At 39.3% G+C, this 14,916-nt stretch overlaps 2 protein-coding genes across 2 annotated transcripts in view; both read right to left on the reverse strand.

The window, feature by feature from the left end:
- Positions 1 to 2,670: 2,670 nt before the first annotated feature.
- On the reverse strand, positions 2,671 to 4,835 carry LOC113673273 (adenosine receptor A1). The gene is made up of 2 exons (XM_027189660.2): positions 4,652 to 4,835; positions 2,671 to 4,194 (listed from the first exon to the last, which is right to left on the reverse strand). The coding sequence occupies exon 2, from the start codon at positions 4,068 to 4,070 to the stop codon at positions 3,000 to 3,002; it is 1,071 nt and encodes a 356-aa protein (XP_027045461.2). The 5' UTR covers positions 4,071 to 4,194; positions 4,652 to 4,835; the 3' UTR covers positions 2,671 to 2,999.
- Positions 4,836 to 4,915: 80 nt separating this feature from the next.
- Positions 4,916 to 14,916, reverse strand: part of LOC113673274 (97 kDa heat shock protein) — a 16,964-nt gene continuing 6,963 nt past the window's right edge. The window contains exons 10-20 of the mRNA XM_089191364.1: positions 14,375 to 14,451; positions 13,227 to 13,485; positions 11,831 to 11,964; positions 11,246 to 11,460; positions 10,675 to 10,746; positions 10,094 to 10,288; positions 9,598 to 9,723; positions 8,744 to 8,851; positions 8,132 to 8,251; positions 7,262 to 7,423; positions 4,916 to 6,973 (exon numbers count right to left, since the gene is read on the reverse strand). Coding sequence (XP_089047490.1) covers positions 6,746 to 6,973; positions 7,262 to 7,423; positions 8,132 to 8,251; positions 8,744 to 8,851; positions 9,598 to 9,723; positions 10,094 to 10,288; positions 10,675 to 10,746; positions 11,246 to 11,460; positions 11,831 to 11,964; positions 13,227 to 13,485; positions 14,375 to 14,451 — 1,696 coding nt within the window. The 3' untranslated portion in view covers positions 4,916 to 6,745. The remainder of the gene's footprint in view (positions 6,974 to 7,261; positions 7,424 to 8,131; positions 8,252 to 8,743; positions 8,852 to 9,597; positions 9,724 to 10,093; positions 10,289 to 10,674; positions 10,747 to 11,245; positions 11,461 to 11,830; positions 11,965 to 13,226; positions 13,486 to 14,374; positions 14,452 to 14,916) is intronic.

Below are 14,916 nucleotides of genomic sequence, written 5' to 3' on the forward strand. Positions count from 1 at the left end.
ATTGTCAACACAAAATATCTGAAACACGAGATTAGTAAAAACATATCAAACAATTCGCTTAGTTTAAAGAAAAAACTTCCAAATTAAAAATGTTTTTAAGGGCGGCTTTGAAAGACGAAACCGAAATAGCACTTTTAAGAGAATTGGGGAGAGTATTCCATAATGTCGGTGCATAGAAGGAAAACGCATGTGCTTCAGAGAGAGAGGTAAATAAATAAAGGCTGGCTTTTTTCAAAAGAAAGGAAAGGCGTTTATTAAATGATACTGCCCTATCCTCAGATTTAAAAATCTGCTCTATTCGGATCGAGAAGCCTGTCTCTTTGATTTGTGGACATGTTCGTCTGTAGAGTTTTCGGAACCCCAACTGACATATTTGACAGTTTCCGGGTTGAAAATAATTACTGTGGGTGACCCAAGATAGTAATTAACTTCTCCTACAAGGAAATGGTTTCAACAAAACACAAATTCAGAAATTGCAAAAAGATATTTCCAAGGATTTCAGACAGAAATAAGCATAAAATTTAATTTTTCCTCATTAAAATAATCCCAGATCTCGACAGAGAGTCTTGTAAGCAAAATAATTCTCTAAAACCTTGAAAATAATTCTTAATCTTGGGGCTCAGGATTGATTCCAAACTTCGTAATAAAAAATCTGAACATTTTGTATTACTATGAGTATGAGGGCAAGAACATTTTTACATGTAGAATCTATACGTTATCACCGTGAAGAAAAAAAATGAGAACTGTGATAAACCAACATACAGACACGTCAGGACAAGGCTCATAGCAGTCTGACAACTTCTTTCAGGAAATTGGTAGACCTTAGTGCCATTGGAAAACAATGATATAAGAAGCTGGTAAATGGAAAAGGTAAAACTCTGTCTTGTTGCCAGAAGCACCCCCTATGTACTAAAAATGATCGAATCAATTTGAAATTATTTCCAAGGAATCACAAAAACCTGTGAATTGGTGTTTGGAAATAACAAAGAAAATTGGTGTTACCATAAGTAATCTTTTTTTTCTTCGCGCTCTCGACTTCCTGTAGGTTAGAATGATTTTAGGTAATTATTGTTACTCTCCTGAAAAAAAAAACCCTCTCTGCTTTTTGAAAATTAACTTTCACTCAAATCATGAAAGTCAACGCTCCACATTTTACATAACAATTGACGACCACGACCTTAGATCGCTCATTGATTATACCAAACCTCGCCGATACTTATTCAAACAGGTATGAATTACACAAAGATTGCGCCTTTTTCAGGTTTCAGTCAATAAAATAGGCGCCATTAGTTCGCCGGAACTGACAAACACCGAAACATTTTTGAAATAAGAGTTTGTTACGCAGTTGCAGTCAAACTCAAAGTGCAGAATGAAATTCAAGAACAGATCTTCATTTCTGACTCAATTTAAATTCAATCCTAGTTGCATGGGCACTGTTGACTCTAAATCAGTTCATTGGAACTAGCTGTCTAGTCACGTTCGTTCTTCGTAGATGTAAAGCAAAACTGGTGAGATTACCATGGATTACACTCGCTCAATTTGGCTTTTCAGGCTATGGTACAATGGCAGACTGCTTCAGAATCAATCTCCTTAGTATCGAATCAGAATTTCATGAAGAGAAAACCACATTTTCAAGTAAGAGGAGATCGTCGACTTTCATGGTCATTCGACTTGGTTGATCAATTAAAGTAACTTTTAATTTGAGTACGATACCTGATACTGACAAATGTTTCTTTTACTATACGTCAAATCATAGAGGAGAAAAAAAATGGCTTTGAAGATCACTAACTGATAAATGAAAAGAGCAAGGTCAAAAAGAGGTCTGCTCAATTAGATTACAGATCGTTCCAAAGCATAAGAAAAAGGCTATTACACTTAGTAATCCCACGGGAAAATACCAGCGTAACTTAATTTTAGTATAGGACTCAAAATCCTCATGTAGCATAAATAACTAAGTCAGGTGAACACTCATCACACGCTATGTCCCAAACTGGTGAAAATCCCAATCTCGTTTTCTTCAAGAACCTTGAAGAGAAATTCTTCATATTTCCGTCGCTGATAGAGAGAAAAAAACTGAGTTACTAAACTCATCCCTTCTCATACAAAATGCTACCTTTTCATCCCTCCCGAACAGCTATATAACCACCCAAGTTTTCAAAAATACGAAAAAAAAATTACCTTTGCCACCATCGACAAAAAAAAAATAAAGATTCTCAAAACTGATAAAGCTCTCCAGAACACAACACAAATATTCCATCAAAAAAAGCCATGGTCCACGCCAGTGAGCCGCAATTCAAGCAATTGCAGAAAAGATGTCTGAAAAAATGTTCAGGCTTGGACGGGATTTGAACCCAGGCCTCCCAGGTTATAGTTGGACGCACGCTACAAACAACTAAGCCATGGGCTGGGAGCAAGACACAAATATTAGAAATACGTGCCCTGTTTTCAGCCGTCAATCCTGAAGATCGCCAGCATTGTTCAATGTTCGTGAGGGCGTCCTATGTCTAGTACATGTGGAAACCTTGAAACAGGTCATAGGGGTATGCATTCCTACTCGTCTGCAGTACCAAAACAAAAATAAACTCACTAATTTTAAGCCTTGATGAATCGATAATGGGGACGACGACTGGTAGCAGGACGTGGCAAAACAAGAGATCTAAAGGGCAGACGTGCGTTTTCAAATCGAATTTTATATATTCCTTAGCCGTCCTCTGCAAAACAATAATAACGTTAAGTCATCAAAATTTACGGGGTTTGTGAACAGAAACCCCAACGGCAGTTATTTGAGTTACCATTTGGAACTCACATACGTTATGCTGAAGCTGAGTTGTGAGGAGATGGTAAACACACTCAGCCATTTGCGAAATTCTCAATGAAAATGTAAATTTGTGTTTTGATCGGCGTCTTCTCGGCGTTGCCGTCGTGACTGCTTAGAAGTCCTTTTTCTTTTAATCGAAACGTTTTCATGTATAATATGATTTTCATACATTCAAAAACATTTAAAACGCTTTCGTTAAAACAAAACTTGAACTGGAAGCCAGTCTTCCTTTTCTGCCCCCTCGGTTGCTGCAGTTGGCGTCTCGCCTTTGAAGTTGATATTCTTGCCTTGCGGGACAAGTTGACCTAAAGCAGCGACGAAAAAATTCGAATCGCAATAGGGCCAACTTTACACTTGTCTTGTAAGGAGGCATCCGCAGTGTACACAAGAACGGATTGAAAGCGCAGTTAGCTTGGAACAAAATAAACAGCAACTTCATGATCCACCAATTCTTTTTGCAAATATCACAATAGTCAAAAATCTGCATCATGATAAACCAGGGCATAGTACATACAAGGAATATCACAAGCATGAGTGATAGTGTCATGGTTATTTTACGCTCGCGTTCTGAGGCTCGAACGACGAAGATGTCATCCGAAGACCTGCTAAATCTTTTTAAGCTACTCGTCTGCTTACGCAGCAAGTACACAATGTTACAGAAAAGCACCGTTATAACCAACACGACTACATCGACATGAACACAGAAAATTTCATTCCTGAACTTTTCGCCCCACTGTCTTATACCAATGATTAGCAGGGCGCAGTAGATCCATACCATCACCACGCTTATGCAGACTCTCCTTTTGGTGATTCTGTGAGGGTAATGAATGGGACGAGATATCGCCGTGTAACGATCAAACGTTATCAGCAAGAGTAGAAGCACTGAGCAGAGGAGAAAATAAGCTGCAGCGCTTTGCAAGTCTTTTCTTCTTATGGAGTGCTGCCGTCCAAAAGCTATGGCAAGGCTGTAGTAGGCATCAGTGGGTTCCAGGAAGCCTCCCACCATGAAGTCTACTAGAGCCAGACTCGCGACAAGAAGACAGCTCGGAGAAGAACGAAGACATCTCTTTGGATCCGTCAGAAACAGAAACATTACAAGACCATTCGAGAAAGATGTAATCAACGCCATGGGTATGGCGATTATTCCTCTTGTCAAGTAAACTTTTAAAATTAACTCGGGCAGTTCTCGGTGTTTCAAAGTCGATGGTGCCTCATTTGTGGTATTTATAACCAGTGTATCCGTGCCGTTCATATCGATACGTACTTGACTCGCTTTGTTCACCTCACGCTTTATCGAAACGTTTGTTTGGTTTCCTTTTTAGCAGCACCCACTCTTGAGTGAAATTTCGAACCAATGAACTCTCCAGCTGCGAATCCTAATCAGCAACCAACATAGGTATTGAAAGATTCGAACAAGCAGAGTAGACAAACAAAGACAGACTGTTAAAACGTGCAAGTTTCAACTGTTCCGCAACGTTCCAATTTCAAGGGCACGTCCTTGACGTGTCTCGAAACTCTACCCGATTGCCCTTGACCGGGTGAAAACGAATGATTCAAAGTTTTCAGCAAGGAAAGAAAACAAAACACTTAAAAATGCATTAGCGGTTATAGATAGCAGATTTGTGGAACTGAAGGGCAAGTAGTTAATATTTGCGCCCAGTGTTAATTTTTATGCTGGGATTCACTGGGACAAAAAAAGGGATCGAATGATTTAATCATTCAGGTCATAGTTGATAGACGAAGATAACGCTGAAGACGAAATCACTCAAAAACAAGAACAAATTGACATTAGCTGTCGTGCGTTTGTTTGAGTCGTGTTATCATTTCGCTAACCTGTTAAAAATTGTTGCTGGGTCCGCTGAAACCAACACTAGTGACATTTATTCTTGTTACATCAGGTTTCGCTGAAGGTTTTAGCAAAGCATCTCACGTATTTAGGATGTCATGTTCTTCCCATAGAAATGCCGCCGACGTGCGTCTCCTCATCGTTAACCCTTTACACCTAAACATCAGTATATGTTTTCTCCACATTGTTCTCTATACATTTCCTATGGTACTGACAAAGAGAATTTTTTTAACAATCAAGAGCGTCGTAAATTGGTGATCATTTCCTTTATTCTCATGACCTCAATATTTGTTTTAGGAGGTGATGCTGATAGGGAAAATAGTTAGGATTCACTCTTAAGGGTTACGTTACACTCAGTCAAAGAAATAACTTTCTTTGAAGTGACAGGTTTTAAGTTAATACCAACTTACTTCGGCACAAACAAAGAAAATAGAAAAAAATAGGGTCATTTCATCGTAACCTTTTACTTATATAGAGCGAAGGGTATTTCATAGCCTTAAAGGCCGGCCTTCATCATTAGCGCTTCTGCGCAAGCGTTTCTTCACTCGCGGGAAATTATAAGGCCTTGAGGGCGGGGAACCGTGCGTCTCGCAGTGCCAATGCGATGATGAGGACTTGTTCGCAGGCCAGGAAGTTCAACTACATAACTCGTGTACTTTACAGCTTGTGAGGTAAAGATTTCGAAGGTTACGCGCAACTGGGTAGAAGGACTGTGCTACACCCACAGTTAAGGTCCAAGATGCCGTGATAAACAGTGGAGCCTCCGCTCAAAGAAAACGAGGCTAGAAAAAAAGTGTCTGTCCGCAAATGATAACTTTTCTCTATCATAGGTCCCTCAACTACAACCCGGCATAATTTGTAATTTGTTTCTTCGGCTAGGATCCCTGCAAAGGGAGCTAGAAATCCACAATTTACACGAGCTCAGGTTACGGATCTGCACAAACGTTCGGGTTGCCGGGGCAACCTTTCTTCCAACCAGAATCCAAAAGCGTTAGCCGTAAAGATGACAAAGAAACCTTTCACAAAGTCGTTTCGACTGAATAGTGTAGAGACAAGAAAAAGCAACATGCCGTGACGTGTAGACAGGAACAACTAAACAAACACGGTAGTTTGAGCTAAGTGTAAACCATGGGGCCAATTTAAGTTGGAAAGAAATTAATAAAATCCAACCCTACGCGTTAAGTCGTTGTATGTCCTTAACAAGGGTTACCTGGTGATGTGGTAAATCTCCCCTACGTTTTTCCCATGAGTACTTGCAAACATTTGAATAAAATAGGGTCACCATTCACGTGCTAAGTATTCCAGGGTCTTGCACGAAGGCCTTGAAGGTAACGTAGGCAATAGTTCACGAAGTAATAGCAAGGAATCTTTATCCTTCCTGACCACGGTCTTATTTTCCTTGAATAGAGCTACCCCAAAATAGTTGAGGTGTCCTAAATTGAAACTTTCAACCGCTAAGGACCGAGCGGAATTTATCAAAAATGATAAAGGAATGTGTGAGATTCAATTGACTAGAAGTAGTATCTTATCTTGCGCAAATGTAGGATCGAAGACGAAAAAAATGCTTGAATTTAGGCATGGGTTCAATATAATGTTTTTCTTTCAAAAATCTGCAAGCACTGTTCTTCGTAACCCAGAAATGTACTGAAAACTCAACAAGTTCCTCAAACTTTCTCGGTTTTCCCTCTGTCTGTTTTTAACAATTATTGTGTACTATGCGAAAAGAAATATAGCAATATGAAATTCCATTTGCAAGTGCTTCTCTACGAGCATGACCTTACTAATAAACTGGAACACTACCACTCATTAAGATCGTGGAAGCCATGCGGAGAATGACTGGCTAAAAAAAAAAAAAAAAGATTGCTCGTTAAATTTGTAACTTATTTACTATTTATCGCTTCTCGTAATCCTTCAAATGCTGACTGCATTCTTAAGCGTAGGGAAGAAACAAAAACTTTCACCATTTCTTTCAGCCTTAATCAAAGAATCGATAATGGTCTATGGAGATTTCACCCTGACAATTAAAAAAACAACTTATCACTGCAGAGATACAAAGCTCTTAGACCGTTATTCAGGAATAGCTAATCAATCTCCATGTCTGCGTCAGGTTTGGTTTCTTCGCCACCTTCCTGATTTTGGTGCTCATTCGGTTTCTCCACATTTTCTCCTTCCTGGTCCATTTTCTCTTCCGACGTCGAGTCTCCCGTCCCCTCTTCTTTCTTCTCTTCTTCCTTTGGGGGAGGCGGTGGTTCGGCTTTGGGTTTTGGTTTCGCTTTGTTCAAAATAGTGTAGCACGTGTCTTCTAACAGCTAAAAAAAATACACAAAGCCAAAGAGATTTTAAAGTTGTTTGTTAGGGTACATGTAATTAAGGCTACAAACGAAAAACAAAAGATTCTCTCCAGTTCACCCTTAATTTCTGTGTAATGTCTGTACCCGAGCCCAGAGCCCCACACAGCTGGAGCTTATCCAGGTTTCCTTAGCATGAAGCGACTAAGAGTATCACTTTACCAAATTTACCAAAACTATAATGTAAAACTAAATGAAACAAAAATCAACACTCAAGCTCAAAAAAGACGGAAATCAAGTGATGGTTACCTTTTTTTCGGAGAGTATGACCGAGGCATACACAGCCGGATCTTGATGATCAGCGAGTTTGCTCTGAGCATTCCACTTGTTCTGTAACCATTTTTCCTTATCTGCAACAGCCACCTCCACCTTTTTTATTTCTTCTGCTTCGATATGATCGTACTTTTCATCCTGTATGTTGAAAGAAAGACGAAACTAAGAGGAAGCTCTCTGTCTTTTGGACTAGCTCACTTACGAAAACGGCTGGGATTCAAATCCTCGTTGGGAAATTAGCCTGTGATCGGGGTCTCACGGTGGCAAGTAAAGCGAAGCGGCAAGAGCCTTGCAAGAATTTCTCGCGGCTACTGGAGACTACTCGTAGTAAGCTACGTGGAAAGCAGAAGTATTTTGTCCTACATCAGTGATAAGCGTGTACCATTTTCGCCAATTCTATCCTACAACCTTTGGTGAAATCACTTGCCCGCCGAGAGGCGCCAATTCGAATTATGCACAAATCGAATCAACTGATCGGCACATGCGCTTAGGCGCGTTGATCAATGGCGTGTTTTAAACTCTCGCATCGATCAACCTTTCCAATTAATAAAACACAATAAATTCGGCCTAGTCAGGAGGGTGTTCGGTTGAATGGTTTCCCCTCACGTAGTCACTATGGCTTACAATCCCTAGATCATGGCCTTATTTTCACTACTGCTCAAGTAGTGCTTGTTGGCTCGGTTGGTGGAGCGTTGCACCGGTGTCGCAGAGGTCATGGGTTCGAATCCCTTCCAGGCCTGAATTTTTTTCAGGCCTTATTTTCACTACTGCTCAAGTAGTGTTCATTACTGCGAAGATCGCTTTCATTCAAATCCCTAGATCATTGTTTTCCTCTGAAAACTTTACCTTCTGAGCGCAAAGCTCAAGAATTTTCCTGATTTGCTGGATACTCTTTCCAAGTTCATCAAATGCAGCTGGTCTTTTGGTAGCCTCTGATAAGCGCGTCTCTACCGGGTCTCCCACTTTCTGTACAAAATATTGAAAGCAATGAGTAATCAGTATATTGGAAGGCTAACTCTGTAATGAAAACATAGGACTCCACGACAATGAAGTTTTCCCCTTTCAACGTGTTTCACATCAACATTAAAAGACTTCTGATATTACCAGAGGTTTCAAAACTTTTTCCGTAGGCGGCTGTGCCGTGAGGCGAAACCTAAACACGCGAGCCTGCTCGGTTAACCCTTTTTCTCCATGAGAGATCACGGAAAAGAAGTGGTTAATCCCACAATTTAGTGCACATTTAAAATGAAACCGACGAAGAAGGAAAAAACATCAACTAGTTCTTTGAGAAATGTTACTTTAGAATACAGTGAGGTATTGGTACCGACATCTAACAAGTAAAAAGGAGTACTTTGTGGATCAGCTCACGAAACGGTGACCGCAGTGGGATTACTGTCCTCTCGCAAAGCAACAGAAGGTGTGCATTTCATCCTTCATAAACGGTTCATATTAGTTTACCTTCAACTCAGCGAGCTTGTCTTGGTAAACTTTCTTGGATTGGTTTTCACCCTCTTCATAGAGCCAGTCTTCTGTTAGCGACAGCAACTCCGAGAACTTCTCCCTTGCCTTCGAAGGAAAGTATCAGGAACCATCATGTACCTGCTCATTCTTGGCAGATTTTGTTTTCCTTATTTTTCCCCAGCCTACATATTAGAGTTGTTGCCATGTTTTCAAAAACTTCCTTCTAAAAAATGCCCCACGAAATTTTTACGCAAGAGTGTATAATCTTCGCGGCAAATAAGAGAAGGTATCCATAAGAAAGCGCTGAATTATCAAATTGGAATCGAATGCCGCAAGTAATCTAAGTGATCCGAGATTGATTTGTTTTTGCTTTATCTCGCTCTGGAAATGGGCCAGAAAACTCGCGCCACTTTCTCGACCAATCAGATGCAAAGCTTACTCGCAACTCGGTCACCCGCGCTTTAGGCAGTTTAGTTTGTTATACTTTGAGGTCTCATACGCTCATAAAGGTATTTTCCCTTCCTCTGATTGGCCGTTGTGGTTGTGATTACATTTACTTAAGGTATTGGCTTTACTGCACTCAATCGAAAAGCGCTCTGATATTGAAACAACTACAATTATCGGAGAAATGACAATCTGGTAGTGTTCAAAACTGCATGGGTTTCTATCAACGGTAAGCAGGCCATAGTAAACCCAGGCCCAAAGCTTGTATGTGATTCAGTCATGGACTATCGGCCGCGTTGTTTTGTTTCTCTCCTCGTTCTTCAGTGTGATCCACTTCATTAAAACACAGCATAAAAATGCTTTGAGTGCTTCCTATGTGACAGTTGAAACATTACACAGTATGTTACCTCCTCAGTGATGTATTTCTGGAGTTTATCGTACAATCGTCCTCTCATGTCATACACGTACGATTCCACTGCATTCTTCGCAAACCCTTTCTCTTTCTCCAGCCGATCCTGCAGTACCATATGGCACTGAAACAAAGGAAACAAGCACGTCAGAAAATGATAAGAAACGCCAATATTTCTGTGTAATTCGCAGAGAACTGAATAGCAGTCAAAGAAGGGAATTACTGATCCGTTCTTGGGCGTTAAAAAAGGTTTAGCTGCTTTGGCGCTTTCAAGTTTTCTTAAAGTGCACATCAAGATCTGACAAGGAAAACGTGCCAAATGGTGTGAAACTCCTCTGAATCGTAAAAATTTCCCTTCATTTGTGTCCCTATCTGTATCAAGTCAAAATAACAACAAGATTTCGGTTTGTTACTTTCTCACGACTTGAAATTCACAAGGAAAACTTGATAAATACTGCTCTATCCGCGCAAAAGAGATAGCATCTATATCTGACCTCTTTATCGATGGCATCCTGCAACTGGGACTTTGTCAGTCCAGGCACTTCAGTTTCTACTCTCAGTTCTACTGTTTTAACTTGTTGTTTTTTCTTTTTTGCTGGCGCGCCGTTCTCTTTCTTTCCTTTGTTGTCTTTGGCGTCTTTATCTTCATCTTCCTTGTTGCTAGAATCCCCATCTTTTGTTTCTGATGTCTGTAGAAAATTGGAATACAAATGCGTTCAATACGATGTAATGCGGTTAAGCTAGTGTACACTTTAGTAGCATTTTTCATTTGGTTCTGATAGTTCTGACGTTCTTATCTGATCGTTAGTTCTTCTCACTAGCTGCCTCTCATTTCCATGCAAATCAGTTACGAGAATTTGGTGATGGAATGAGACAGCAACTTCTACCTGATAAGCTTGAGTAACAACAACAACGACGACAACAACAACAATGGTAACAAACAAACGAAAAAAAGCGCATGGTTTTTTGAATCTGTTTCCGCCATTCTCTCCGAGGAGAAAGACAGCTATTGTCGTGATCCTACTCTAACTACGGCTAGAATTATTTACATATTGTTGTTTTAAATCAAAACTACCTCCGAGTTCATCGGCTCGTCGGCATCTTCTTTGTCTTGTGATTCATTAGATTCCTGTGTCCCTTGGGTGTTCTGGGATAAAAGTTATTCCCATGAAGATTAACAGTAATGCACGTCCTTCGTCAGAGGACAGTTCTAAGCCCTAGGGCTTGACATAACGGCCCGCAAAAAGTCAAATCTTTGGATAGCCAACATTTTGTCTGGTCTAGAGGGGAGGGGAATTTTATAGAGACGTGAAGTACTTGATATTTGTCGTGCCAAAGATGGATTGCCTCGCCCCCTCCCGTCTCCTTCTTTTTTACCTTTGCTCATCACATTGGTCCAAAATTTTTTTCTCTTCCTAGTCTTCCGCTGTTAAAATCAAAGACGGCAGTTGTAATTACACCACGAAAACACTGAGCTCTGGCTCGCCAAAATTACACCTGTCCTGAAGGCTATTAGCCTCGGGGCTTCATCAGTGTGGCATGTTAAATGTACTACACAGTGTAGTTACCCTTAAACAGCTAAAGTCTGGTCTTGAACCCTGCAAATTATCCAGTGATGCAAGGAACGAAGACCGTTGACGCCTTACCTCGGGCGCGGCATCCCCAGCTGCTTCTTTTGTCTTATCTTCTTGTCCCTCAACTTCCATTGACTCCGCTTCTGGCTCAGCGACTGCAGGTAGTTTTTCTACCAAACTTGCATTGACCACATTTAGTATACCATGGATATTCAAACGAACTTTTACTTTGATTTTGGATGATTCTCCTTCTTTATTGGGAACAACGTCTTTGATCGAGAACCGACCTAAATGAGGAAATATGCTTAGAAGAACTTCCATCTGTTTCTGGTTTTTTTTTTTTTCTCCCAAGGCAAAGCCTTATTTTGTGGTCGATTCGTAACTGAAACTTTAGTTTTTTTCTTTGGTTCAAAAATACATCCCTGGGCTAGGACAACGTTCTGATTAACCTTTTACATCCGCCATCTGTATGCATAATCTCAATACTTTTCTCTATACATTTCTGAAGGTGCAGACAATGAGAATTTGTTTAACAATCAAGAGCTTCTTTAAAAGATGATCATTTCCTTCCAGAATATCCTTTATGACCCAGAAAGTTTTCACTAGAACACCATAACCGAAACACCTCATTGAAAATTTTTTGTCAACAACACTTACCAATGAAACCATCTTTTAGCGGTAGCTGTGTATTTTTCGAGTAGCTAGCTTCTAAATCAAATGGTTCTTTTCGATAAAATGTCAGCATCTTTGAGAAAGGGAAAGCATGGTTAGGAGCAAACACCTCCATCTCCCTACACAATAAAAATGCAATAAAATAATACACTCAACATAATTATCAATAATCACACACATGCTACATATTATCATTACAGATCAATGTCAGTATCTACGCACCTGCACACCCACCCCTCCCCTGACAAAACATTAAACCTAACTTATAGTCCGTTGATTGTTGTTGGATTACAGGAGGGGTAGGTGCTAGGTAAAATAACATGCTGAGGTTGAAGTGATTTTCAGTGAAGTGTTGAAGATAATCAGGCTCTGCCTTAGTTTTGCTCATTTAACATTTTTAAACCAAACACAAGTTAACAAAAAAAAAAAACAACAAAATCAAACAAACAAACAAACAAAAACAAAAAATAAACCCAGATATTTCCACACCAAGGGCAGTCTGATTGTTCTTACAAAAATAAATTTTTTTTTTTTTGCTTTCATTATGACGGGCCGTTGTCACCATCAGAAGCCTATAACCCAGAAGCATTTATGCATGTCTGAAAGCTGGGGTTTACCAGAGGCAGAGACCTACCCAATCAAAATTTACAGATCCATGGGCCAGTGAACCAATCATAACACAGTTCTACACTTCTGTCATTTATTTAATTTTTTAACTTATTTTTTCACTCAATCAAAAAGAACTTTTGCTTATAATGGCTAAGTATAGAACATGAACTATACACTGAAAAACATTGAACTTATTGGAAAAGGAGCTGCATGATGTTTCATTTCCTGTGTTTTAACTGCTTCACTGGCTCATGGAATCATCTCCATACATATACCATAGATGAACATGTAAATGTCACATAAAATTTTGAGGTTACATAAGATTTTCAGATACATGTTTGTCTGTATAGTTTTTTTTAAATTATCAAAAACTTAGATTAGTCTAGTTCATAAACAATTAAGGCTGGTTTTCCAACTGTTTGAAATAAAAAAATTGTGACACAAAGAATCTCACTTCTGGCAGCCCCAGAACTTGCCACTTCATGAAAATGGAAATCATATAAAAGAGGACAAATATTGAAGGCTTTTGGTTTTATTGGTAACAACCAATAAGTTTTTTTTAATTTTTGGAGACACAGCAATATTTTAGCTCTTGAAGCAAGTTCGCAATATCTTGACTCTGGTTCAACAAAATACAAAACTAGGAAAAATGTAAACAAAACCTTCAGTCTGTAACTTTCTAAATATAGGAGCACCGAAAAAAATTGTGAATGGAATTTTTCCAACAAAATTGCACCAGCCTTTAGAATAAGTAATAAAGCAATTTACATACCCTTCATCCTCAGTGTTCTGTGACTTCCAGGTTAGGACAACTGGATATGGTGTTACATCATTGACAACAAATTCTCGCACTCGGAAGGTTGGGGATAACATAGCACACTGCAGAGCACAGCCGCGAGCCACAGCTTCATCAGCATTCAGAGTGGTACTGACTTCTTTATCGAAGAGTGCCTTTATCACATCTTTGACAGCAGGAATACGAGTACTGCCACCAACAACTTCAATGGCCTCTACATCAGCCATCTTGAGCCCTGCAATTAAATTTTTGAACAGGATCATGAATTTGACCTTGTGCACCAACATGGAGCAGTAAAAGTGAAACATTTAAAACTTTGAATCAATCTTTAAAGTTTCAGCATGGCTTGAATCCCACTTTCTGATTTTCAAGCAAATTACATATAGGTGACTCTTGTCAGCCAACTTAAGGACTTCAGGTCCCAGTTGTTCAAAGGGTGGTTAACCCTTTAACTCCAAAGATCTCATTAGTTATTCTCCCTACTGTCTGCCATACAATTCATATGATTCTAATTTGGAGAATTTGGTATTGGATCAACCAATAATCCCCTAATTGATATTTTTCTTTATTCTCATTACTTGTCTGCTTGATATTGTACTGATAGTGTAAGGAGAAATTCTGTCTTGGTCACTAGTGGGACTTCAAGGGTTAATGCTATCCACTTGATAAATTGCTATCTGGTGGATAGCACGACATGTTTTGTTACCACTTATCTGCTGGATAACATTATAACCATTGGGTAGCATTATCAGCCCTTCGAACAACTGGGTCCAGAAGAAACAAGCTCACAAAGATTGTCATAAAACTCTTTTAAGCCTAATGTTGCTGACAACTGTTGAAGCTTATCCCAGTTTCAGGAATGTGCAATAAATTCTCCAGCTATTGGCTTTTTCACAACTTGGTCACTGTAAGTATAGTGAATACACATGCACCTTGACTTCTTTCCATTTCTTAGAAATAAGACCTCCCTACATGTACAATCAACCAGACTGAACCAAATTTGGTACTCATAAAATTGAAGAGTTCCAAAACACTTGCATTCAAATGTCAAATCTCTCGCAAGAAGTACTAAAATTCATAAGTTTGTTACTAAAGAGACCATAGTCTACCCATGTTACCAGTACCTGATTTTTCCATCAGTGATTTCAGGGTAGCTTCTAATCTTTGTAAGTAGCTAGAAATATTTTCTTCAAAGGTTGTTCTATAAGAGAGGAGGACACAGTTCACTACTTAATTGAAATAACTTATGTAATATGTTCAAAGGCCACAGCAAATCAAATACCATGACATTCAAGGTATTCTAAAATGCAAGTAGAGAGCTTCCCAGAGATTAACTTTTTCCTTACACCACTAACATACTGTAGAAGAAGGTAAATGAATAGAGAGGGTAAATTTCTGAAGAAACTTCGGTGCTGCATCGGTGGGAGAGTATAACAGGGTAATTTAGTATTATCAACCTAGTTGATAATACTAATCAGTTTGATTTGATCACCACTGATTTTATGTGTTGGTTTGCATATCTGGAACAGCAAGAGAAAGAGAGAAAGAGAAAGACAGGAGATACAGGCATTTTTTCTGTTTCAAGGATGGACCGAAGATGAATTAATTTTTCAGGTTCTTCTCTTCTTTTTATCTGGTGGTTGCCAATTGGCAACTTTCACCAAAA

This window comes from Pocillopora damicornis, chromosome 13 (genome assembly GCF_964200805.1).
Source record: "Pocillopora damicornis chromosome 13, jaPocDami1.2, whole genome shotgun sequence".
Taxonomy (NCBI): domain Eukaryota; kingdom Metazoa; phylum Cnidaria; class Anthozoa; order Scleractinia; family Pocilloporidae; genus Pocillopora; species Pocillopora damicornis.

Excerpts from the sequence above, each read along its gene's own strand:
- LOC113673273 (XM_027189660.2), bottom strand. The coding sequence starts at position 4,070 with ATGAACGGCACGGATACACTGGTTATAAATACCACAAATGAGGCACCA.